Source organism: Aptenodytes patagonicus, chromosome 2 (assembly GCF_965638725.1).
Source record: "Aptenodytes patagonicus chromosome 2, bAptPat1.pri.cur, whole genome shotgun sequence".
In the NCBI taxonomy this organism is placed as follows: Eukaryota; Metazoa; Chordata; class Aves; order Sphenisciformes; family Spheniscidae; genus Aptenodytes; species Aptenodytes patagonicus.
The window spans coordinates 30,583,650-30,609,955 of record NC_134950.1 but is presented as its reverse complement, the minus strand read 5'-3'; the positions used below and the strand labels follow the sequence as shown (position 1 = coordinate 30,609,955).

The 26,306-nt window shown below is 41.9% G+C and overlaps 2 protein-coding genes across 3 annotated transcripts; one reads left to right on the top strand and one right to left on the bottom strand.

The window, feature by feature from the left end:
• Position 1: 1 nt before the first annotated feature.
• Positions 2 to 5,047, bottom strand: RBIS (ribosomal biogenesis factor). The gene is made up of 3 exons (XM_076329472.1): positions 4,913 to 5,047; positions 1,707 to 1,823; positions 2 to 121 (listed from the first exon to the last, which is right to left on the bottom strand). The coding sequence occupies exons 1-3, from the start codon at positions 5,030 to 5,032 to the stop codon at positions 53 to 55; spliced, it is 306 nt and encodes a 101-aa protein (XP_076185587.1). The 5' UTR covers positions 5,033 to 5,047; the 3' UTR covers positions 2 to 52.
• An 896-nt stretch (positions 5,048 to 5,943) lies between these two features.
• LOC143156266 (carbonic anhydrase 13-like) lies at positions 5,944 to 26,148 on the top strand. 2 transcript variants are annotated; one of them, XM_076329468.1, is made up of 7 exons: positions 5,944 to 6,035; positions 12,052 to 12,249; positions 15,708 to 15,826; positions 19,148 to 19,243; positions 20,375 to 20,437; positions 21,450 to 21,605; positions 23,937 to 26,148. In XM_076329468.1, exons 1-7 carry the CDS (start codon positions 6,005 to 6,007, stop codon positions 24,048 to 24,050), a joined length of 777 nt encoding a protein of 258 aa, XP_076185583.1. In that variant the 5' UTR covers positions 5,944 to 6,004; the 3' UTR covers positions 24,051 to 26,148. The 2 variants fall into 2 exon arrangements, with proteins under 2 accessions (XP_076185583.1, XP_076185584.1); XM_076329469.1 differs by lacking the exon at positions 5,944 to 6,035 and adding an exon at positions 12,615 to 12,663 and having other exon boundaries at positions 12,138 to 12,249.
• Positions 26,149 to 26,306: the final 158 nt, after the last annotated feature.

Sequence of the window (26,306 nt, the reverse complement as noted above, 5' to 3'; positions counted from 1 at the left end):
ATCGGTATTTTTGATCTTTATTTCTTGCAATCCTTTCATTGTCCATTATGCATTACAACTGAGATAATAGGCTTGCGGCAGCATCCACATTTGCTGGTTCCTCTTCCAGATATGTGGAAACCTGAAAAAAAATGAGTTACAGTTTAAAGTAGAAACCAGTATCTTTTTACTCTGCTTGAAAAAAACCTAATAAATACCTGTTGTCTAGAAGATTAGTTTGTCTTTATGTATTTAATTTAGGCTAATTTAGGCTTCCTAGATATAAGGAAGAAATTTTTTACGCTGAGGGGGGTGAAACACTGGAACAGGTTTCTCAGAGAGGTGGTGGATGCCCCATCCCTGGAAGCATTCAAGGTCAGGTTGGACGGGGCTCTGAGCAACCTGATCTAGTTGAAGATGTCCCTGCCCATGGCAGGGTGGTTGGACTAGATGACCTTTAGAGGTCCCTTCCAACCCAAACTATTCTATGATTCTAATTTGGGGGAATTATAGGATTCATTAAACTTGACAGATAAGCAGCCAATACTTTATGCTGCAGGAAAAAGACAAAGCATCATGACAAAACGTACATGGCCAAATGGAAACAGGCTCAGCTTTTAGTTCAGGAAATGCTCTCAACAACATAATTTTGCAGCTTTGGAGAAAATACTATTACAGCCTGAGTGATCAAATTCAACATTACATCATGTACAGCCCTACCACCATGTGAGCAGTGGGATAGTCCAAATTCCTGGCTGCGTACAATAGCAAACCAGCAGGGACAGGGCCACTGGCACCAATTGCCTTGAAACCCTTGCTCGGCCTCATCCTGCGCTGGCGGCACTGTCACCTATGTTTCACTTTTCCCCTCAGCCTCTCCTTAAGGTATTTGACACTCGTTCTGTCGCTCCCAGCCATACAGAAACTTGATCACCCCAGGCACAGTAAATAAAACTCAACTCATGTCCACTTCTCCCAACTCCCTCTACTTCCTCCAGCAGCCAGGATGGATTCATCTGTACTTCGTGCTGATCCACTGCTTTCTCTCTCCGCCAAACCATGCCTAGTACATCAGGAAGAGTCAGCATAAAGAGTTTATACAGAGGAGCTTGTCTGCAATTAAATTCTGTGAATTATTTCTTGCTCAAGACTGCATGTAGCCCTGTTTATTTAATAGAGTAGACAAAGGAAGATGAGCGAAACACTGTCTTGGACCTTAAGTGCTACAGGCAAGAGCTCTAGTACAGAAATTGCTGTTTCAGGCGTTGGTACTTCTGATGAAGGAATATGAAGGCTTAGGAATCAAGAACAGAGGCAGAGCTGTTTGGTTTAAAGCACTATCAGGTGCTTCAGGTAGGGAACAGCAAGGTTCATCCTTACTTTCTATGTCTATTCATGTTGAGGCGTAAGCCTCAAATCAAGGGGCTGGAGCTGGAATTAACTCTAAAAAAAATCAATTAAAAACCAGAACATAATTTAAAAATATATTTTGGAAGCATGCTCCAGCTTGGCTGCCCACCCTCATCTCTCTTGACTTTAGTAGTTATATAGCACTTGAATATGCTAACCAGATTTCAACATTACCACACAACTGAAATCAATAAAGCTGGGTTTATAGCTTTAAAGCAACTGCATTAGTTGCTTGCAGTCTTAGAGCCAGAATATAATGTTCTTAACACGCACTTGCCTTTCATTTACCTCCTTAGATTTTTACAAAGGGAAATTACCTGATGACTCTTCTGAGGTTCTGCTGCAGTGCCTTTTGATAGCTGCTGTACTTCTTTCTGAACTTCAGCAAATGCTTTATTTATTGTGCTAACTTTCTCAGCATTTCTAATGTTTATCTGGGAGGGAAAAAAAATACATTGGTATTTTTAACTGAAATGCCATTGGCACGTAAAATTGCACCGTTTTTGTACAACTATTATACAGCCAGTGTTACATGCATGTCTTCCAAAATTGTTTTTTAGTAGGTATGTTTTTAAACTTGAGTTTATCTGTTAGTTATATCATCTAGTCATGTACTACTAATGTTGTAATAAATTGAAAATTATGAAAGCAGTTAAACTTGTTCTATTGAAAAGGGATCCCATAGTGATCCAGAAGCAGAACACAGAGAAAACAAAGGCCAGGCTGTGGACAGGCCCTGCTATGCCACCCTCAGCTCCTCTTAGCTGGAGTGGAATTCCAGGAAGGGCTCCTTCCTTCTTTTGTAAATGATCTTATCATTTTCAGTTTCTTCCAGTAGTTTGCCTTTGAGCATCACACCTTGCATTTCTGCTTGTTCATACTGTAGGTCTGGCCGACAATGTCTATTGGCTTTTGCTAGGGTATTTAAAGAAACTTCTGTGGCTGTAGCAGACCAGGATGTGTGTCTGGTCCCTGGACACCTCAGTCTCACTTACTAGCCCAAGTCTGCCTTCGTAAGTTATTTCAGCAAAGATGCTTGCTTTTGAAGGTGAAGAGCTAAGATACGGACGCGTGCTGTGCTCTGGGGACAATAATCTGTCATAGAGGAGCAGGGTGGATGCATGGGGCCATCAACACTTTCACCACTGCAGCAAACTAAAATTCAGCTGATCTCAGCCCTAGCACTTGGTGCTTTCTGAAGCACCAAGTCTGGAACAGGATTGTAGCCAGATAATGGCCTATTACATTGCAAACATTCCAGAAAGACACTCATACTTCTTCAGGCAACCCCAAATTTCAGGATACCTACTGCTGTTCCAAGGGCTACCCCTGTAATTCGCCTCTCAGCAATTTACATAGGCAGAAGCAAACCGTGAACTGTTAAACGTATTCACTTTGCTTTCAAAGCTTCCATAATTTCAGAGCGTGTGTACATTAACAATAATTCCATTTATTCTAAGTGAGTGACTAAGAGAACCAGTAGTAAGAAAGCAGTGGCAAGAGGCTGATAAAAGAAGCCTATTCAGATTAGCAGTTTAATTCATAACAACCTGGATGGTGGCTCAAGAAACATGGACTCGGCTCCTAGCTCAAATCAGAGTGGATGGAACTGTGGGCAATGCAATTTACAAAGAGTTTAGGTTTCCCGTCGGGGCTTGTTACCGTTTTCCAGCTTCACAGGGGTGCTAAAAGGATCCAGTCAGTTTTAACACCTGATATCCTCAGCTACTCTGGCAGGATTCCTCCGTAGAAAGAGGCTCTGTAGCTAGCATGTGTATCTATATCAAAAGTTGTTTAAATAGTTATAATGGGCTTTTACCTATTAAAGAATAAATCTATTTTAACAATTTTTTCTGAGCATTTTCCTACACTGCTTAATGATAAGTAAATCCCCAAAGGCTTAATGAATTAAAGAATCAGCTTCAAACACACAGAATAAAATTTTACTCCTAATAAGCTACTGACTTTTCTTGAATATGTTTTTAAACCTGTTTCTCCCTTTATTATACAGAACCCTCTAGACTAAGTGGAGATGTGATGCCAGCAATATGAAATTGTTTTGGGGCTCCTTGTTTATTTCCAGAGTTTGTTACGTTCCTGTCTGTCTACCAGATTAACTTGTCAAGTGGCTTTAGCTTCCAGGAGAAAATCTGAAAGGGCCTTTTTTAGAGCGTTTCCCAGCAGACTGCAACTAAATCTAATGGGAACAATAAGCCACTAACTTTCTGCTTTTATTATTAGATGCCCTTCTAGAGGGACCAGCTGAACTCTCGACAGATCACACAGCTCAGGCTGGAGGCAGGGTTTGAGAGGAAGATACCATATAATGACTTGCTGCTACCAAGAGGAAAACTCTTGCTAAGATCACCCCCATCCCTCTTCCCCTGCATCGCTCCCAGCCACACAACCCACTCTCTCCCCCCTCTGGGCTGTGGTGCTCTCCAGACATGAAAACAGCAGAATATTATTTTTGCTTGTTTACTTTTCCATTGCTTTAGTGTGTTAAATCTGTTCACAGAAGGATCTGCAGAGCATCCCAGCCCATGTAAGCTGTCAGAAGGGGGAAAAGAGGAATTAAGAGTAAAACATATGGCAGTGTGTGCTCTTAAATCTGTTCACTGCATCTCAGACACGGTTTTACTTGACAGCTGAGACAAATAAACAGCTTCTGGATCACAAAAGGCTCCATCCTTTCTAGTTCTTCCCCCCCAAAATGTTTCTCTTTGCACTCATTCATAGTCAAGTTTGTTCAACTCATCAACCCAGCAGAGAAAAATGAAAAATGCATTTTTAATTGCTTTTGCTGCTGATTTAGCAAGTTGAATCACCTAGTATGGGATGAGTTCCCGAGCCAGCATCCAGGCGAGCTGTGGGAACAGAGCCCGGAGCCTGGTAAGGGAGGCCGGAGTCGGGAACATGACAGAAAGCAGCAGGACTTCCCCTTGCAGTATCTGTGCCTGGTGGTTTGGATCAAGCCATTTTGTGAAACCGTACCCTGAATTACACCACCAGCGATGCTGCAAGCGTTGCCTAGTAAATGTAAGCTCATCGAACAACCGATGTCTTTAGCACCACGTTCCCCAGGACATACTGAGATGCTTGCTGTCAGATCCCCCTCAAGCAGAACAGCTTCAAGTCTTACGTGGCGGATGCTTGCAGGAGATTAGTCAAATAAACTTTTCGTGCTTCTCTTTCTGAAGATGATGACATCAACATAAGACAAAATTTTCAGGTGGAAATTGCGCACTTTGCAATTTTGTACCCAGAAGAATACTGTCCACAAAACAGCTCTATTCAGTCAGGCACGAGCGCTTCCTCCGCCCCGCAGAAGAGGCCTAAGAGGAGGAAAGGCCGCACCTGCCCGGCCCGGAGCCAACCCCGCGGAAGCGGCCGCGGCCGCCCGCCCGAAGTCCCGCGTGGGGCCTACGGGCGACGCGGCGGGACCGAGGCCCTCCGCTGGGAAGCTACCACGCCGCTCCCCGGGCACGCCTCCTCCCGCCCGGCGGCCCCCCGCGCTACTCACCTGCTTCAGCCCGGAGGTGACGGGCCGCGCCTTGCCCTTGGCCTTGGCCTTGACGGCGCCGCTGCGGGCGATGCGGAAGACGCTCGCCGCCTTCGCCCCCCGCGACCGGCTCTTCCCCATGGCGGCGGCACCGCGCCGACGCCCGGCCGGCTGACGTCACACCCGCGCGCCGGCGAAGCCTCCAATCCCCCCCCAGCACTGCCACGGGGCGGCGAGGCCGCGCGGTGCCGGCAGGGGGCGCCGCGCCCCCCCCAGCCCCGGCCCCGCGGCGGGGCGACGTCCCCGTCCCCGTCCCCGTCCCCGTCCCGGCGTGTGCTCCCCACCTGCCCCCGTTCTCCCCAGCCAGCTTCCAGCACGGGAAAGCTGAGCTTTCCGCGCGTGTCACTGCTGGCCGCCGAGTTAAACGCCACGGTGCCAAAGCACGTGCCGGACAGTCCCTGAAACACAGGGTTTAAAAACAAACCAACCAACCCAAATTTCGAGCGGGTTGTGGGAAACCCTTCTGCCTTTTATGGGCCCCGCCTGCAAAGCGTGGATCTTTCTACGGCCAGCTCCAAAGGGAGTTGGCTTCACTCCCCTCGGACCAAGGCGGGAGGGGAGCACAGGGGCCCGCCGCGGGACGCGGCAGGGCTGGGCAGCGGGGGCCGGGCAGCGATGCTCACTTTGCTTTACTTTCGGGGCAGGGGGGACGTAACCCCAGGAACAGACACTTATTTCCCCGTCCTTCCTTGCCGCACAACTCATGGCACTTGCGGGGAGGCGGCTGACGGAGGGGTAACAGCTTTACTCCGTTGGAGCGGTCCCTTGCGAGGCGGCACCGCAGCCGCCAGCCGGCCGCCGCCGCCCCCGGGCCGCCCCGACGGCGCTGCGCTGCGGGGACGCTGGGCGGCGGAGAGCTGAGGGCGAGAACCGGCACGGATGGGCCGGGGGGCCGGGGCCGGGCTGCGCGGGCGCGGAGCGCTGCAGGCTCCTTATCGGCGCCCGAGCATCGGGGCGTCGCCGCCCGTCGCCTTCAAAGCGGGCGGCGGTGACGGCGCGGCCGCCTCTCCCGTCCCAGCCCGTCCCGTCCCGTCCCGGCAGGAGACCTGAGCCATGCTGCACTGGGGATACGACGAGCACAACGGTAGGGCGGCGGCGGCGGCGGGGGGAGGAGGACGGGGGGTCGGGGGCGGCCGCCGTGCTCCCTGCGGGGCCGTCGGGGCGGCCGCTCCCGCCGCGGCCAGCGGAGGCACCCCCGAGGGCACCTCCCGCAGCTGACTTCGGCAGCTCCCGAGCCCACGAGAAAGCTGAACGGGCTGAAATGCTGTCGAGGCTTTGCAACGTGAGACCGAGCAGATTTTTGTCTCGAAATGATGCAAGGCTGGCTGCTGAGAGAGGTGTTTCATGCGTGCGGCATCGCCTGCCGGAGTCGGGTCGGGGGTTGGCTCTGAGTTGGAAAAATTGGTCTGTCTCGTTCCCTGTAGGGATTTCGTTTGCTTGTCTAGTTAATCAGTTGCGTGCACATATCGAGTATTTATTAGACGGTCACACTGATCAGAGCTGCTTTATCGGCGGTGCCTTTCTGACGCCGGCTGTGTTCTGCTTCTGTTACACGGCGGGTAATACTAGGGACTACAGTCGGTCATTTGAATGTATAACTATGCACCTGAGAGGAGATGCTTTTGGATTTCAGTTGTTTCATGGTTTCCTTAATCTTGTCGGTCTTTGAAGTCCCAGGATGTGCTCATCAGCGGGCTTAAAGACTTTTCTCTGTTTTGCATTCTAAGTCATGCAAACGCGGCTCCTCTGTGCAGACCGGCTCCCAAGTCATGCAAGTAGAAATGAAAGTGCTTTTGTAAATTGGAAAGTCAGGTCTGATAAAGTAAATGGAATAACTTACGTTGTCTGTTATAATACACAGAGAAATAAAACACCATGATAGTAAAAGGAGAGAGCTATATATTTGCATATACTAACGCCTATAGGAGTATGCTTCGGTTATATTATTACTTGGAGTTTGGCATACTGTTTGCGCAAGTACTACCTTTCCTGCCTGGTCCTTTTGTTCAGTCTTTTCTGGATGGATATACTTTTCCTGAAAAACTGGGTGGTGGTGGATCGCAGCGATGTTGCAATGATTAGGTGTGTTATCTATGGTTGTGCAGTCTACTCTACCCCTCCCCTGAAGACGTAAATGGGTCTTGTTTTTCAAATTTGTTTCTCCATATGTTTTCCAAGAGTGCTGTGGACTTCACCTGCACCATCCAGATAAGAAGCCCACTTTCCCTCCCTTATCCTATCCCTCCTCCTTTGCTATTCTCAACTTCTAGGAAGGGGAGGGCACCAGAATTTCTATCTGGACCTGGACCTTGTTTGAGGCCCCATTTCTCCTATAAAACTCTGTTTACTGGCTGATAACATGTTTGGGGTGGAGTTTGGCTTTCTCTTTCTCCCCCTCCTCTCTTGGAGCCCCCAGCAGCTGGGGTGGGTAGCTCCTCATCAGTCCATCCCCTTCCCCCCGCCTCTCTCAGGCGACTAATGGTGAGAGGCGTGGATGTCCAACACTTCACTGCTCTTCCCTAGCATCAGTTTTATTTCTCAGCTTTTTCTCTTTTTGTGCATTTATTTTAGTGGTTTTGCTTGTTTCTTGTTTTGCTGAATAGCAGCTGCAGGAGATTGCTCTAATTCTTGAAAAATTTTGTTGCCCTGCATGGCCCTGAATAGTTTCCCTGGGACTAAGATTAGCTTTCGCAACTAAGGAGGTAGCAACAAAGTGTAATTAATTACATTTGGTGCAGTCATATATTAAAGTTGATTTCATAAAGAGTTGGAAAGACATCGGCATTCACTCTGAGTTCTGCATTTGTTACTTGCAGTGATAAAAGCACTGTTTTTTTTAAACCAGGCAAAAATTCATTTGCCCTTTAGCAATAACAACTGCATCATAAATCATTATGTGCACAAAGTAGCTGCCAAATATTGCACATACATGCCTGCGTATATGGTATATCTATGTATAAGGACATGGTCTGACTGGTATACACAGAATTAAATGTTCTCCCCTGCTCTGATGCACGTATTTCTGAAATGCGAAGAGGCATTGTTTTATTTCTACGCAAACCTTGGCCTTTGCTTTCTCGCCACTGTTCTTGCCTCACAGTTTTGATGGTGCTTATGTATGGAGGCGTATTACTGAGATCTTGAAAACTGGCTTCAGTGTGGCATCATGCATGCTTTTCTTAGCTGCTCAAGGTTCCTGTGACGAGGGAAATGTTCTCACCCCTTCACAGAAACAGTCCCCTTAGTTAACCGGGGAATTGCCTTAGTTAAAAGACAAATTGAGAATCAATTGCCTTCAGTTTACTATTTGTTTAATAAAATATATGGAAAGTACTTACATGTATTGTGTTTTACTGCAAAAATGTCTCTTGGTCTAGTTACAACTATAACACTGAGGTGTTTTATAAATAAAAGGGGATATGAATTCCTTATACAGCACTTAATTTTACCCGTTATGATTTTCCAATTGTTTTTATTAGAGCTAATCTTATTGTAACCTAATACGCAGCTAAATTACTTGCAAACCTAACTTTATAAATTTAAGCATTTTGTGTATGATAAACTGGGCAATGGATTCTCTTTAGGAATAAATGCGGGTATGATCCTGCAAAGGTCAGACCATACTAAACTAATAAACTTTCTGCATATAATAGCAAACCATCCAAAAAAAGAATCCATGTTTTCACCTGTACGTACTCTATTTATGCAAGTATAGAGGCTCACTGCAACTGAACCGTATCCTGCGATGTCTCCGCTAGGCTTGTTTCAAGTTGGTCTAGCCTTTTGATGAAACTCATCACCTTTAACTCCAGCTGGGTAAAAGAGCACCGCTGTTAGGTGCTACAGCGAGTTGCATTTCCTGACAACTCGTAACTGCCTGCCTTAGGACATCTAGTTCATGAACTGAATGTGTCCAATGCTGGTGGGTACCGTAAGTAGCAATAGTCTAATCTAAAAGTGACAGAGGTGTGCATTGCATTTGGTAACTCCGTGTCCAAAATAAAGGCGGGCAATCTTGAGAGCAGATGGTTCAGTTTTTTGTCCTAAATCTTGGTCACAATGGCTTTGATTGTTAAGAGCTACTAGGTAATCTCCTCTAGCAAAAGAACATTTTCCCATCAATAGGAGGGGATTTCATAAGTTCAAAAATTGGTATATTTAATCACATTCCTTCAACAAATTAGAGAATGAAGGGAGGTGAATTGGTGAGTTACACTTTCATGGGTATGTCTTAGAGTACATCTCTAGAAAATTAAACTGTACATTTGTTGAGACGGAGGCATATAATTCAGGTGCAAATTCAGAAGACATTTTCACCCTGGAGATCCCACTGGCTTGAATCTGATTGTTTGGCATGCATTTGAGCATCTCTTCTGAGTGTAATGACTTATTTTCCAACAGTCATACACAAAGTTTGCTTTGGGATGGGGTCCGTAGTAATGAATTGAGCCACAGTTTTCACAGAGTGGCAGGAGTATGATAATTGTATTAGATTGCTGGTAGGTAATCTAGTAAGGAATACCACTTGATATAACCAAGTGGTACAAAATGAGCTGAAGTTTCTTGATATTTTCCTGTGTATTTTGAAAGGTCAGATTTCTGGCAGTCTTGTGTTAATGACAGATGTTTAATCACCAAAGCAAATGATTTTGGTCATCCGCTAAGGACAAGTACAAAAGCAGGTACAATGTCTTTTTAGAACTGAAGTTTATTGTTGAATAATTAGCTAATGCCAGAATCACAGCCTTGGATCCTCTTTTTGGAACATTCATATTATTTATGAATGCAAATCATTCATATTATTTACTGTACAATAACTATAGTTATTGCTGAGATGGAGCAATAGGACCAGGTAGTTAAGCACATAAATATATTTTGCCTTTCCTCAGCTTAGGAACATTCTAAGCATTAAAATTAAGTAGCAATAAGCTTCTTCTAAGCATCCTAAATCACAGCAGTTAGTTATGTATAAATGATGGAGTGGTGCTTCTTCAATTAATAAAATTGTGCATTGCATTTCTAACTACAAGGTACTGGGATCTAAACACAATTAAAATTGTATCATATGCTAAACTGTACATAATTAAAATATTGAATAGCTTTGATGACCATTTGTGAAGTGAGAAGAATTAAGTTAAAACAGCTTTATATTTCAAACCAGTAGGGTTTTTACCTTCTGCCGTAGAAGCGGTTTGCTTAATGAGTGTAGTTAACGAAGTCATTAACAAAAGGACTTTTTAACAAACTCAGGACTGAAGGTCCTTGCCTTTGTTCTACCTGAGGTTTAATTCTTAGGCTGGTCTTTACAAGTTACTCCTTCCCTCTTCTATTTTTTGGGGCTGCTCAGAGGAGAGTCAGGCTCTGCCCAGGTGGCTGCGCAAGCTGCTTCCCCACAGGGCCGTGGGACGCTTCCCTCCCTGATTTACTGCTGGGGCGCTTGGGTTATTTTAGCACCTGTGAGTTTCTGAGCTATGTTCACTTCTATTGAAGTTGAGGAGAGAAAACTATCTGACAACTTTTGATGTTAGACTATTAATCACAGCATAATACATTTTAATCCTTTTTTGTCATCATGTTTATTTAAGTGCTAAGTCATCCAGAAAGACCCAAACCAACAGGCCGAGATCAGTTACCTTCAGTATAGGGAGTTACGAGATTTTCAGTGATGCAGATTTTACAAGATCAGGTTCTGATGCTCATATTTAAGTTTTTCTTATATATAGTTAATTTATTATGCTTCTTACCCATGATAAGCCTGGAGGAAAAACAAGTGCTATGCTCTTTATAATACTGAAAGATCATTAGCCCGGCAGACTTTTCCCTTTTCCCTTTTCCCTTTTCCCTTTTCCCTTTTCCCTTTTCCCTTTTCCCTTACCTTACCCGCTTTTCCATCCTAAACCTTGTTTGCTATCTTTACCTTATAGAACATATTCCCCAAGCAACTTATTGTTCCTGTTTTTCTGCTATGGCCTCTTTCTGCATTGTTTATTATTCAAATATGGTTCAACAATGGCACATATATTCTTAATGAGCACTCTCTGATGTTTAGTAGATAAGAACAGACACCTCACACATCTCATCAGTGAAGCTTTTCTTACTATTTTAGAATGACATTTGCCATTTTTCTCATATCCATATTGTTGATTTACAGAGACAATGCTTTTCAGCTGACTTTCGGCTTACCTTGCATGGAGAGAGGAAGGTTATTGATTAACAGCTTCTTTAGTGTTTTAATTTCTAGCTAACTGGTGAATGGTGGTGCAAGTCTGTCTCTGGAAGGTCTACTCTCATTTATCAGCAGGAGGTGGTAGAAATCCAAACCTTGTGCAGGCACCACTGTCCTGAGTGTTCCTGTTCTTTGCTGATTTTGTCAGCACTATCCTAGTGTGTGTATGTATGTGTGCGTGTGTGTGTGTAGACTTCATGGTTAGAGAGTGACACTCTTGTGTTGTGATAGCTGGTTTGCAGGGTCGATGGGTTGGGAGGAGGTGATCAGTTGTGCAGCGATGCTTAGGTTACAGGCACTGCCATCAGGCCCCCGGAGAGGCCATGCACCACTCAGCCTTTTTATCTTCTTTGACATCTCCCCATCTTATTCAGCGTAGTCAGTAGAAAATGTGTTCTCAGGACTTTTGCAGCCAATGACTAAGGTATAAAAAAATGCTTAAAGCAGGGATTTTGGATAGATAAGAGGTAATCCTTAAAGACATAATGAGACATGATATTAGGCAAAAATGGCATGTCAAATATTTATTGGGGCACAGTACCTGTTGGATACAGGATGCTTGATTTGAATGAGCATTTGCTGGATATGTCTTGTGCATAGTTGAGTCTTAACTGTGTATAATTAAATGTCTACCTGCTGCATGTGGCTTTGTTCAAAGGCCAAATACAGTTAGATACACCATGCAAGGTAGATAAAGGGGTCCTGAGAGCTGCAATGTGGTGCAGCAAAAGTAGCTGAATATTTTGATCTGTGTTTTTCTGATGCGCCCTTTTTGAGTTTAAAAGATGCAAACAAGAACAATTCAAGGAGAGTCTTCTTTCACATGAAGCAGGGTGCTGCCATCAATTTAGACTTCTCCTCCAATGCGTTGCAGGGCCTGCCCACTGGAAGGAGGTTTTTCCTGTCGCTAATGGAGACCGTCAGTCACCCATCGACATCAAAACTGAGGAAACCAAGTATGATCCCTCTCTCCGTCCTCTAAATCCCAATTACGATCCGGCTTCTGCTAAAATCATCCTCAACAACGGGCACTCCACCAGTGTTGAGTTTGATGACACCGTCAACAAATCAGGTTTGTTTCTTTCCTGTTGCACTGTGTCTTCTTCCACTGTTTCCTGAATAGAGTGCATACAGCCTGAGCATGTCTCACTGCCTGGTATGAACTCTTCATAAACAGTAAGGCTTTGCTGCTCCGGGTGAGAGATTCCTTCCTTCCCTTTCATGTCTTTCAGCATGATACAATGCGGGAACATATTTGGACACGAGTTCGAGGTTGCATTTCTCAGAAAGTGATAGGATTCCCTTTACACAGGGATGGTTTGATCCACCCCAACCAGCTAGATAGTGTCAGCCTCCCTGTTTGAACAGTGTTGTGTACAATTTTTGAAATGCTGCTCTCTCTCTCACTGCAGATGAATCCTTTGTGTCTCATTACAGGTTCATTCCAACCGAATCGCTCAAGTCTCTTATCTGACTTTAGCTGCAGGTTTGGTTATATATATTTTTCCCTTTTACAATCCATACTTGGACTTCTTGTGTCAGGAAAGAGCCAATACAGAACAAATTAAATATATACCAAGTGATGCCTTTTCTTTTCTGAAAAGTGTTATTGTCCCAGTCTTTTCTAGGAGTATGTAGCTTCCCTTTTTGCAAGCAGTAATTCTTATTTAGAAGTTCTCTGGTTTAGCATAGTCTTTGTAATATTAGTGCCTTCATCTTTAAAACCTTCTCTTGGGTGGTAGGCTAGCTAGCACACCTCCCCTCAAAACTGTAGGAGTGCAGTTTCTATGAGCAATAAGATCCTCTTGTGGTTGCGTGAGGCTTAGCTGAGGATCCAAACCCATATGGTGCATTCACAAGGGTCAAAGCCAGAGGGGGACTAGTTTGTGATCACCCTGTCCATTAGTCCTGAGGAACTATTGGCTTATAGTGGCAACAAGGAGAGACCTAGATGGAGACAACATCATACTTTGCTTTCCCGGACAGTCTTAGTTTAATTCTTAAATTTCCTGTCGATACAAGCAACATTGGATGTTGCCTGAAAGCCATCAGCTGACCGTCAGTGATCTGGTCTGACCTCGTGTGTGTCAGATGCCACGGGACTTCCCAGAATTAATCTCTGCTTCAAGCCTAGTAGGTGTGGGTGAACTAAAGCACATCTCTTAGAAAAACATACAATCTTGATTTCAAAATTTCCAGCGATGATGAACCTACCACAGCCTTTGGTAAGTTGTTCTAATTGTTAATTACCCTCACAATTAAAAAAATCGAAATCACATTTTATTTCTGGTGTGAGTTAGATCAACTCAGCCTTTAAACTCCTTTTTTTTAAAAAAAAGTAACAAATACGAATACACCAAGAACCTCTTCCACTTTCTAACGCCATCCATGAAGTGACAGGGCCTGAACATAGTATTTCTGTAGGCTTACAATGGTACCAAAGCAGTGGTAATGTGATCCCCTTCTTACTGCTTTCCTCAGGCCATATCTCCAAGGATATAGTTCATGTCATGGCAAAGCACTGACAGATGTTGATCAGATAATGAACAAATGTAATCCCCAGTCTCCTTCAGGAGACTCCGTATCTTCTATGTATGGGCTAGATTCTTCAGTCCACATACATGGCTTTACATTTTGGCCATTATCATGCCTTTCTTATCAAAGAATTCAAATCCTTCTGTATCCATAAACTGAGTTATTCACTATTTTCCCTAATATTTGTCACTGGCGAACTTTATCAGTAATGTTTTTGTTTTCTTTCAGGTCATTGATCAAAAAATACTGAATTTTCTAGGGCCAAAATTTGGCCTCTGGGGCACCCCTGTGAAGTAAGCACTCCTGCCATATGGTGGTTTTATGAAAAAAACAAAAAAGATAATTAATTGGTACTAAATACATTAGCATCTTTTAATACATTATTAACTGACTTCCATATGAACTATTTCTTCACTTTGGCCAGCATTGAAACCGGGCTGTCAAGTCTGTAACTGTTTGTGTAATCCTGTTTATCCTCTTTGGTACCACATTAGTTCCATTCTCTGAAATTCGTCTACTGATGTTTCAAAGATCTCTTCTTCCAGCTCTTTTCAAACTTTGAGATACTGATATTTGCCTTAAATAGCTTCTGACTAACCTCTTCCTTAATTGCTGTTGGAAGGGAAGGGGTTTACCGTCAGTGTTATGATGTAGTACAAATACATCATCAGGCCATTTTCCACATTTTTCAGCAGAGGTATTTCATTGAATGCTGATGCATTTCTGGGTAATTGTTTTCCCTCAGCCAGTTAGAACACTGATCTTTACACATTTCTAGGATCATTTGCCTCCAAGTTTTCAGTCCTTGAAAGAAGGAATTTGTTTTAGGAGTGCCACTTCCCCATCCCCTTTGTTCACTAGGTTTATAGGCTCTGTAAAAGCATGTTTTTGAGTTGAAGTTTTAAGGAGGTCAAATATTTTTCCCCACAGATAAACAGTTCCAGTTCCTTTCATTAGCCAGGCTACTTGTGTTAGCAGATAGGCAACTAAGAAATTCTTCTTTTATCTTTATTTGGTGGTATTTTGTTCCTAACAAAGTTTAGGTTTTGGACTAAACCTAGAAGAGAGAAAAAATGACTATTGTCCTCCCCAGTGCTCTTAATTTAAAAGCTATCTGGTTAAAGCTCCCATCCTTTCCCCTTAAAATCTCTATAATGAGCCAGTAAACCACCCCAGACTAATTCCCAAACCCTCAGAGGAGATATGGAGCCGGGAGAGTGGGGTGATTTGTTTTGCAGTGAATAAGGAATCTTTCTGAATGTGATTCGCATTCAAGTCTCTGTGCAGACATGTTTTGCTTCCAACTCTGACTAGCGAAAGATGAGGACTTGCAAAAGCAAAACAATGAAAAGCCCATCCATATGCCTGTTAAGTTGAAATAAATGGCTGATTAAGTGTCAGTAATATTGCAGTTGTACAATGCATGTGTCGTGTTGGCTTCATTTTATTTGTTAATATATGCTCCTTTTTCTCAGACTTCAATCTGATGTAACTGGATCTAGTTGCAAATGAAGGAGAGAGCCTTGAAAATTTTTTTAAGCTCCACCTTCTTCCCTCCAAATTTCAAAGAGGAGAAGAAATTCTGTTCACATTATACTTTTCTGATACTCGCCTTTATTCATAAAACCTATATTTTAAGCTTAATTTCTCAGTGATTCTTTTAAAAACATTAAAGAGAGGAAACCAGTTGCAAAATAGAAATAATTTCCCATCTTCTGAGAAATATCCAGCCCATAGCAAGACAAACCTGGTGATAACAACATACCCTTTAGTGGGCCATAGCCCACTAATCTACACATAAATGCGATTTTGAAAGTCATATCCTGGACAAGTGAGGGTTTCTGTAGTAGTTCAAAGAAAGGGGAAGCCATCTGAGACAGCTTTTGAGAAGGAGTAGGGGACTGTCCGAAGACTGAAGTCTGGTGTGAGGTTAGAGGATGTGGGTGGTGGCTCCCGTTCCTGCAGTGAAGCGTTTTCCTCTGCTTGGGTTTCCAGTGCTGACCGGGGGGCCGCTCAGCGGGACCTACAGGCTGCGACAGATTCACTTCCATTGGGGGTCCAATGACGAAGCCGGCTCCGAGCACGCGGTGGATGGGATGAAGTACGCGGCAGAGGTAAGGCTTTACATGGAGTCATCTGTACCTCTAAGCTTGTGACTAGTTTTCTGTTGTAAGAATAACATTGCCCCTCCTCTGCCCGCTTTTCATTTTCCCCCCATTTTATCGAAAGACAAGCGGTCTTCCTGAAGTGTTGCATGTTTGGTCCTTTCTCAAAGGAGAACCTATTTGAAAGCTTTGGAGAGGATTAAAAAAGGAGTACAGAAGACAAGAGCTTGATAAGAGCAAGATTTAATGTTCAAGAGTTATTTTAAACTTTGTCTTTCACTGTCTCTTCCTTGGAGAATATTTTCAAAGTCAGCTTCAGTTACAAACCACAGAATTATTTGATCTGGGGCCTGTGCAGTGTAAAGTTTATGCAAAACTTAGGAGTGTTGCATTTTGTGGTGCATTTAGCAATGGGATGGTTATGACTTTGAGAACCGCACCTTAATATCTGTGGGGTGCCTGCTGTCTGTGGAGGTACTGCGTTTCAGTGGAGGCAGCGTGCCACAGGGAGAAATGCACCGTCTGCTCTGGCATGGAGAGTTCGCTCCTGCTCTGTCTCCTTCGGTGCGTTTGAGTAGTCTACAGTAAAAAGTATTCAGTATCCGATTCCTCTTTGCAAATGGAAGTAACATGGAGTATTTTGATGAGACTGAGATCTTTAACAACACATAGTTCAGACAGTGGAAGAGTTTTTTTGGGTTAAAAAGAAGTAAAAAGTATAAAAATAAATGGTAATGGACAAATAAAAGACATAATACTAAAGAAGAAAAAAAATGAAATGTATGCACAGTGGTGTGATCAGATTTTACTGGAAATGCTATAAGAGATAGTGGTCAGAAAAAAAATCAGTTTTCTAACACTAATGGGGAAAAGTGACATTTGCAGTGTTTAAAGGCTTATGTTTTCCACAGGAACCAGGTGAGATGGAATATAAAGAATTAATAGAGGTGCTTTAAAACCATTAAGTACCAAAACCAAATTTCTAGCTGAGAAAATATATATATGTTTCCCATCTAAGAAACCAAATGGAAGGAGAAAATATCTCTGAATTTCTAGCCAGTCTAAAAACCTTTCCGTTACCCGTTGGTTGGGTAACCCTCCACAAGAAGCTCTCTAGATGTCACTTTGGCTTTGGGATAAGAAACCCAGAATTAAGATCAAGGCTTCTGAGCACTGTTCACACAAAAGAAAATACCTCAGGAGACATGAAGATGGTTTCAGTGCTCACCTTCATAAGGAAGATGTGTAAGATTTCAAGAAAAAGCATCGACCGAGTCGAAGAAAGAAGTAGTGTACAGGTAAAGAAGACTGCAAGGTTCAGCCCCCTAAGCCCACCGGGAAGCAGAAGGGATCCATGGCTCCATTCTTTGTGACAACGTATGGTCTGATCAAGGTCTCTTCACAAGCTGCAGTGACAGAGCGGTGGTAAGACGGGATATATTCCTTAAAGAGAAGTCACAAGCCATTCAGAATGGGGCTGTACCCAAAAGTGTTTCACAGCTCTGTTTGTTTGGGGGTTTTGGTTTTTAGGGGGGTTGCTTTGGGGTTTTTCTGGCAAAGCTATGAGGGAGTGGGAGTGGGCTTTCTTTAGTTGCGGGAATTTTGCTTTTTGTTCTTTGTTGGTTTTTTGCTATTTTTAAAATCCACAATAAAAGTCAATTCTGACTGAGAGTATCTGTTTCCTTTTTGTGTATGTAAAAATGCAATTGTTTAAAAGTTGTTCAATGTAGCTTTTGTGAACTTATAATAGTGAGTGGTGCAGGCACTATGAGCTCCAGGATACTAATGCACCTGAAAATGGTTTAGTGGACTATGTTCTCCTCCTGGTTTAATTTATAATATTTTTAGCAACTTTCCTTCAAGGATCTCTGAAGCTGTGCGCCAGCATGTGTTTCATCGTGAGCATACATGTATTATTATTGGTTTCAGTGGGATTCCTTACTTGCTGGAAGTCATGTTTCAGCACTTTAGAGTCCAAGTGCTTAACAAACATTAATTATACCCTGTAACACCGAGTAACAGCTCTGTTTTACAGATATGGAAAATTAAAACTCATAGAGGTTAGGCAAAGATTGAGATTTAGAGTCAAAATCTTCACACTCCTAGATCCCTATTTCAACCACGCAGCTATGTTGCTTGCCATAAAAAGCCTTTAAAGCAAGTTCCAGCTTTCCTAAATTGCTCTTACTTTAGAGGTCTTGAAGTGCTGTATTCGAAAAGCAAGCCTTTGTTTTCAAGGGTTCATCCCAGCTTAAGTCATTCAGTGGAGCTGCTTTTCAGCACTCCTAAAGAGTAAAGTTCAAAGTCTGAAAAGATGGTCATCAATTTTAGAAAAGCCAATCCCGTGCCCTGCTCCTGAGCCTCTCGTTCCTTATCTAAAAACTATGGGTAGTAAGATTTACTCATCTATCGAGGACTTGCGAGAGTAATTAATGTTTGTGAAGTACTTAGTCTTAAGCGCTGTGTGAGTGTTTGTGCTCTCTCCAGTTTGGCAGTCGGACCGTTGCTCAAGGCTGGGATGTCCTGGCGCTTCCCGGGAACCAGGAGCTCCCTCCGTGGAGTGTGGCCAGGATTTAGAAAATGTGGCTTAGCAGGAGGGACTGAGGTGGTATGGGGGTAGACATCATGGGCTTTTCCTTTCCCCACCTGGCTAGGTGGTGTCTTTAAGCTGCTTAAGCAACTACCGCAGGACAGTTCCAGAAAAATGCATGTTGGAAATGCTCAAACCTGAGATAATCAAGCTGCTTGTAAGTGCCTAACTACTGGTAATCATAGAAAATGACATTTGGAAAGTATCAAAAATGAAATTTTGATGTTCGGCTTAAACTAAACAAGGGAAAAAGGGGCAGTGCAAGTTTAACGTGTGTTCCTCTGCCTGTTTTCTAGCTATTTATGTGGCTGATTAATGTTACTGAAAGCTTGATTAAGGAAAAAGAGGAGCACCTAATAACATTCTTGAAAAGTGATTTTCAATCACTTTTTAAAATCAGCTGTACTAAAAACGGATTTAAAAGCTTTAGTTACATAACCATGGGATATCTTGTCTTAGCTTCTCTGTTCAAAATCTGGAGGCCCAACAGCAGTTTTCCAGGCACTGTAGTGTGCTGATTGCTGCTAAATTTTGAATAATCCCAGCCACTGGAAATGCTTTCTGCCATTTGTGTGAACTATATATTTACCAGTTTCAAAAAATAATTGCATTTAGAAAACTGAATGGCTCTGAATACAAAAGAGCAAAGTAGAGTATCAAAACCAGTGAAGTTGTAGTATTAATGTGTGACTATTTGAGTTCAGCGGGAGTTGATGCTGTCTGTATCTCTTGCTTTTCAGCTTCATGTGGTCCACTGGAACTCAGAAAAGTATTCCAGTTTTGTCGAGGCAGCTCGTCAGTCAGATGGATTAGCAGTCATGGCTGTATTTCTGAAGGTAAGAAAAAAATGTCTCAGCCCACCTAATAAATCTGCATTATGAGCCCAAAGCAATAATGGTGATAGTTGGTATAATTATTTCTAGAGAGAGAATTGTTTTATGCGGGCATTAAATTATACTGTTTCCTTTATACTGTTTACTTTCCAGTATAGAAAGCTGTGCTTGCTTGAAGGTTAAAAATATCAGATTAATAGATTTTCAAGACAGTGAGGCTCTTCAGTTTGCCTAGTCTGCACTCCTGTACAACAGAAGATGTGGAACTTAATTCAGCTGCCTCTATAAGTATCCCGATAACTTATGCTTGACTAAGGGCGATCTGATTTGTTTCGAATGCTTCTTTAACAGTTTGGTTCTGAGCTGATAGTTTCTTCTGAAAAATGAAAAAGAAAACCCCAGAATCTAGAGAATTTCCTTGTAATTGTTATATACCTCTTTGCCTCCTGCACCAATTCTAAGATGAAATTCAACTCTTGCAACAGCTTCATTGACTTCTGTATGAAGAAGCAGATGGAGAATTCACACAATCCATGACAAAGGATAGGGCTTTGGTCAAATCTGTGGTTTCTGCCTGGCTGCCGCTGCTTCCTGGGCACAGCTAGTGGTGGTGCTGGTGCAGTCAGTGAGCTATTACATGCAGCAGTTGCAAAGAACTGCTTCAGTAATTCTGTCTTTCCTGTTTACATTATAATGATTCAAGGAAAGTTCCACTGGATTTCTTAGCACACAAATTCTGCTTGGGATACATAAAAATGATGTTTTCACTGTTACAAGCAATTTAAATTTCAGATGTAAGCCTGAAACTTTTAATATCCTGCATACAAAACATGAAAAATAAATTGCTTTTATTCCCCTGCAGTGTAAAGTCTGTGGGTCTTTTGTAGCTGAAATAATTACTATGAGTAGGCAGAATAAATACTGTCAGCAAGGGAGTGGATCTTCTTTACGACCAGTACTATTTCTAAGGACCAGCTAGTCACAGGCTTGTACTCACAAAAACCATCAGATCTCACAGTCACTTAAGTAAAGCTATATAAAATAGTTTCAGTACGCATTTGCTTTTTGATCATTTATTTTTGCTATTTTTCTCTGAAAGCTCAAGTATTTCTTTATTCTCTCCGGTGTTAATAGATTGGTGAATGCAACCCTCAGCTGAAGAAGATTACTGACCGCTTGGACACCATCAGAATCAAGGTGAACGAATGCTTCTAAAAGAATACTAATGCTAGTGGTTGCTTTTGTTGTTTTGTTTTTTTGGTAACCTGGCTGCTACTTCCTTCACCTTCATGTTCCCTAGTTTCATAGCTATCCATATCTAACTCTGATTTGGGACAGTTTAGGAGCATTCTTGTTAGAAAAGTTAAAAACTAAGCAGACAAAGAATAATTTTTATACAATAAGAGATCAGAGGAAAAAGCTAATTCCTCATAGAACCTAACCTCTGACAAATCTGTTGCTGTGAGAATATTAACAGGAGAAGAACATACTTTATGGAAAGCTGTGAAAAAGATGAGGGAAAGGTTTCCTCCCCTGTTTTGCTGAGGTACAGGGTGAGAAATAAGCTATTGTATGTGTGAGAGCGATCAGCCAGACTCAGCATCATGTCTCATACAGGCATCTCTGGCCTGGTAGCCAGGGAGAAGTAGGGACATGGTTTAGTGGGCATGGTGGTTTTGGGTTGACGGTTGGACTCGATGATCTTAGAGGTCTTTTCCAACCTTAATGATTCTATGATTCTATGATTCTAAGTAGTAAGCCGTGGGCCTGGGAGGAGTGAATGGGAAAGGGAGCAGGTGGCAGTAACCTGTGGGGTTACTCCGCCAGCCCCATAGAGACCACGTTGAAAGTCTAACGTCTTCTCACCTCTCCCTCCAACCTCCATCCCATGGTCATTTGTAACTACGGGGTGCCTATGCTAACATGACACCTTTGATGGTGTTCCGCTAGCATCAAGGATAGCAGCAGCAAAGCTGTCACAGAGGTAAGACCTCATGAGGACACTGGCTCACCTGCTGTGATCATCCAGAATGCTGCCAGCCCACCCCATAGTGGAATAAGCTCTACCTCCTTTGGTGTGATTTATCTTGGCCTCTTGCTTTTAAGTAATATTGCCCTGTTTTTTCTTTTTTTTTTTAACTTTGTGTAAGAAATAATTTTCTAAATATATTTAATCTAGAACCACAGCTTTTTTTTTTTTATTTTCCAGGGTAAAAGAGCACTATTCACAAACTTCGATCCTAGCTGTCTGCTTCCCAAGTCCCTGGACTACTGGACTTACTTTGGCTCTCTCACTGTTCCACCTCTTCTTGAAAGTGTCATCTGGATTGTTCTGAGAGAGCCCATAAGTGTTTGTTCTGAACAGGTATTTTTCAATTTTTCGCTGCTATAGACATGTTGCTTTTGTAAGACTTCAAATTGTAAATACCACCCCAAAACATACTCTTTTGCAGACCTTGACTTTGCATACCTTATCAAATTTTCAAAGGACAAAAAATGTGTCTATCAAATTTATCATGACTTCTTGTTGCCTTTCTTTGTGTAACAGCTATTTATTATCCATTTTTTTGAAAGAATCTGCATAATCTAAAAATTAACAATCAAAAATAACCCACAAGGAACTTATAGAAAAAAGGGTTCTGATGATGCTAAGAAATCCTGGAATTCCACTCGATTTGGTTATTTGCACATCCTGCTCAAATCTCTTCTCTGCCATTTTTATTTGGCAGATGAATGTAAATTTCATCTTGCATTCCAGTTGTGTAAGCCTTGGTGAATTTACTAGAATTATGAAAAGCAAATACAATTGTAATAAGTTGTTTTTTATGTTAGGCTATCTGCGGAAAAGTGTGATACCACATAAAAGAGTCTACTTACATTTCTTGTTAAATTAAGCTTCATGCTATTTATTAATGTTGCAACAGTGACACCCAGTGGACTGATCATCTTAAGTATAAAGAGTTTTTCTCACTGGAGACACAGAAGTATATCAGATCGTAGCTTCTAATATGGGATGTTGATAAGTACACCACCTGCAATACGTTATCAATATTCTGGGCACACTGTAAACCTTAATATTTTTGTACCACAGCGTTTGTCTCATTCATGGTCAATATTACAAACACCTCAGAAAATTCAATACCCTATGTCACATACTCAGCAGAAATGGTGACTTCAGTCTTTGTGCAAAACGTTAAGACAGTTCACTGAATGGGATGCTTGTTAGTCAGGAGACCTCAAATTCTGTTTGTAACTGATTTGAAGTCATGTATTTGCTCAGTGTGTCCATTTTTCTCATCTATCTGTCTTGCCCACTCCCCTCAATCTGGCTTTGTAAGACTCGCTGCAATGCGTATGGGTCTAGGATTGAAAATTTGCATTAAGATATGAACTTCCCAAAGATAAGCCATTGTTCAGGTTAAAAGGTTCTTATTTGGGCTGATCTATAGTTAATATATTCTAAAATGTGAAATACTGTATGCAAACACCCATGTGTAACAGGTTCAGAGGACGCAGTGTCGGAAACAGTGTCAAGTACAGTGATTCTTTACTAGTCATTTTTCATAGACTGTAGCTATATCTTATGTATTAAAGTATACATGTGCTATATTCTTATAAATATAAACACTCATTAGTTAAAAGTGTTTGTTTCTAGTAATGTCCACTATTGTGATTGATCAGTCATCACCATGACTGATACTGTTTTGCCATTTAATTTCATTCCTCAAGTTTGTATTTCTTTGGGGCTTTACAGTTTACTGCCTACTTTTTGATGCATTTTTCAGGTTGAAAGAAATTAAAATTAAATTTTAAATTTTTAGAAACTCACAGGCAGCCTTAATGACAAATGTTAGCTTTAGAATGGGGTAGAACAAGATATCATTGACTTTTTTTGCTTTTAATGCAATCAAGATGCAATGTTCTGTACAACTAAATGCTCTGTTATAATGGAATTATTTTTGTACTGTCCTACACTTGGTAATCAAGAAGGGAAGTAAGGTGGTATGTAGAAATAGTAAATATTGGAAATATTAGAAATTAGACAAAATACTAAACTTCAGGTCAGAATTCAGACTCCAATTTCCTGAGATTAGACATGGAGCTCTGGTCTGGGTTTCTGCTGAGATCAGCTTAAGCAGAGAAGCTTATGCTGAGGTATGAATAACTGCCTGTTCTATGTCTCCACAAGGGAAAAGTTTTCAATCTCTCCTGGTTTGAGTACATGTTTAATATATCAAAAGTGCTAATTACAGAAGCTTTCTACAGCACCACAGCTATTATTCCAGCTTAATTGTGAATATACTCCGAACAAGATGTGCACAGGTACACATAAGAAATTTAATTTTTGGCACCAAACATTCCAAGTCTCCAAACTATAAAATCAAACTAAAGAATATAGAAAACTCTGTTTTAGATCAGGTTGTGGAAGACAAAGTGTGAATACAGGAAGCAAATAATCCTTATGTGCAGTTTCATTCTGACACGTATTTTGGGAGATTTTCTTGGTAGTCATCATTTTTTAATTTGCAAGAACAGAAATGGTGGAATTGCCATTCTCCACATGCCATAGAAAAATACAGTTCCATTCTTCCTGGATGAAAAAAGGTGACAAGTATCTTTAATATTTACTACATGCTTTTTCATTAGTATGAGCATGAGGGTTTTCTGCTGAACCTTATGTCTCTTTTGATTGCAGCTAGCCAAATTCCGCAGCCTCCTGAGCACTGCTGAGGATGAGGTCGCCTGCTGCTTGCTGAGAAACTACCGGCCTCCCCAGCCTTTAAAGGGACGAGAAGTCAGAAGGAATTAAAGGAGTAAAGCCAGAGTAGTCTCCCTCTGAAACCAAAGGCTGAATTAATTTTAATAGTTAATATACTTCGTGATTTTTTTTTTTGTGAGTTGTTATAACAAATAGGTATTGTTTTATTATTGGTTACTATGCAGTCATTTCTCACAGACAAGTATGTCCTGAGTTGTTGCAGGTTCATTGATGTTAACAGGTCTGACTGTGTTTGAGTGCGTTGGTTTGGGAGCATTGAGGCATTAGCGTTGCATGCACAGAGGGCAGTGCTAATCGTAAGGGTCAGATGTGGTGAAGGAGTTGTCCAGAATTTGCCACTAAATTACTGAACAGGATTCCTGATATTAATGGCAGTAAAGGATCTTCTGGGATTATTCTTCTGGTCTCTAACATAACATTTAGCTTCTGTATAAGACTTCACACTGTAATTCTCAAGAAAAAAATATTTCAAGGCTGATTAATTTCATTGCTGACTTCTGCAATACCATGCTTACCTTCCTACAAAAAGCAGTAATGACTAACAGCACTGAAGTAAAACAGATATTTATATCATCCTGTTGTTCTGACTGCTTCATAGCAGTAATGATGTACTGACTGAATTTTTTTAAAAAAGCAAATAGTAAGGATCTTGTATATCGCGGGATCATGTCAGGTGGATTAGGTATTCCTGAATTCCACCACGTATACTGATGAAATTGTCCTGAAACCTGAAAACTGCAAGGTGGAAGGGCATAGGGGGAACTGTTCGTTCATGCCTAAAGTCAGTCTGTTGCATTTGGTGAACAATAAGGGACTGTAACACTATATCCATGTAGCATCAGACTCCTACCACTTAAAATAAAGAGGCAGGGGTAGGTGTTGCTCCAGGCTGTTTCATGCTAGACACGTGGCATGCTGCAGTGTGAGACATGCTGCATACCTCACATCTTGCAGGGGAGCCCAGCACTACTCTGGAATGTAATGTCTCCTAGGTACTGGCTGAAGTTCTGCTGTCAGAGCTGAACTTGGATGGTTGCACTTATATTCCAAGACCAAAGATAGCATTTAGAGCAAGCCAAAGAAATCAGAAGCAAGTCAATATCTAATAAAAGATCAGCCCTCAATAGCAATGTGTTGAAATGTCTGTCTTTATGAATTGACTTGAGCCTGTGTTTCTCTCAAGAGCTTTTGTTATCTGAATATAATTGTTTGTTTTATGCCAAATTTATTATTTTTAATGAACTTGCCACAGGCTGTAGCTTAGTATAGGATTAGATTTACCCTCAGACTCTGAGAACTACAAGTGAAAGCCAGTGATACCTGAAAGAGGCAGCTAGAGGTTTCATGGGCAGTGACTACCACCAATCTCTCTAGTACTTCTGACCAAACTCATCTCCCACGACTGCTCTCCATGAATTTGCTTTTTCATAGGTTTTAGAGACTGTGCCTCTTGCCTCAACAGATCTTTTGTTCTAAGATGGACAAATACGAGGGAAATAACAAACAGGATTGACTTTATATACCTTCTTACAACTGAATAAATTAGACATAGAGACATAGATATTTTAGCTTAGTTTAAGATAGGTAGATTTTTTTGTTTTCTCCTCCCCAGAATATAGCTACTATTGCTGCAAGGCCTCTCAATGCCTTCTGAAAGTTTTCTGAAGGAAAGAACACAAATAGACCATGGAAGAAATAAAAGACGTTTGGCAGGGGCAGCAGGTACAAGTATTAACCAAAGGGGAAAAGCTTGCAGGCACTTTTTCTTTTCTGGCATAGGGTGAAGAATGCAGCTGAAAAGACCTCAGGCTGGTTCCTTCTGAATGAGGATGTCTGGAAAGTGTGCATGGAGAGAGCAGGAGTGTGTTGCGTGTTTTCACACCCTTTTTTAGACTTAGTGTGGGATCTGATATGTTTCCCTGTCACGTGAGTAGCTGCAGAACATGAACAAAATGTTTACAAATTGCATGAAGGTTAAAGTTTGTTTGCCTGGGAAGAGAAAGTAATAAGGCTACTGCTTCGTATCAGAAACAAAAGTTTTACATGTTTTTTATATATTGAAAACAGTGGAGTTGATCCAGTGCTTTGATATTTATAAGGATTTTATCAAAATAAAAAATGGATTTTATGAATGTGTCTTGTATTTTCTATTGAAGAGATTCAAGTTTTACAGAGAATGCTGCAGTTTTATAACTAGCGCCTGCAGCTCTAGTTTTGGAAAAAATAGTCACCCCTCATTTGAAGTCTATCTTTGGGCAGTACAGTATTAGGTATCTTTTTTATGTT

Coding starts and splice junctions, on each gene's coding strand:
- RBIS (XM_076329472.1), bottom strand. CDS start 5,032: ATGGGGAAGAGCCGGTCGCGGGGGGCGAAGGCGGCGAGCGTCTTCCGC. Junction 1,824..4,912: donor TCACCTCCGGGCTGAAGCAG/GTGAGTAGCGCG, acceptor TTTCCCTCCCAG/ATAAACATTAGAAATGCTGA. Junction 122..1,706: donor AACCTCAGAAGAGTCATCAG/GTAATTTCCCTT, acceptor ATTTTTTTTCAG/GTTTCCACATATCTGGAAGA.
- LOC143156266 (XM_076329468.1), top strand. CDS start 6,005: ATGCTGCACTGGGGATACGACGAGCACAACG. Junction 12,250..15,707: donor TGACACCGTCAACAAATCAG/GTTTGTTTCTTT, acceptor TTGGGTTTCCAG/TGCTGACCGGGGGGCCGCTC. Junction 15,827..19,147: donor GGATGAAGTACGCGGCAGAG/GTAAGGCTTTAC, acceptor CTTGCTTTTCAG/CTTCATGTGGTCCACTGGAA.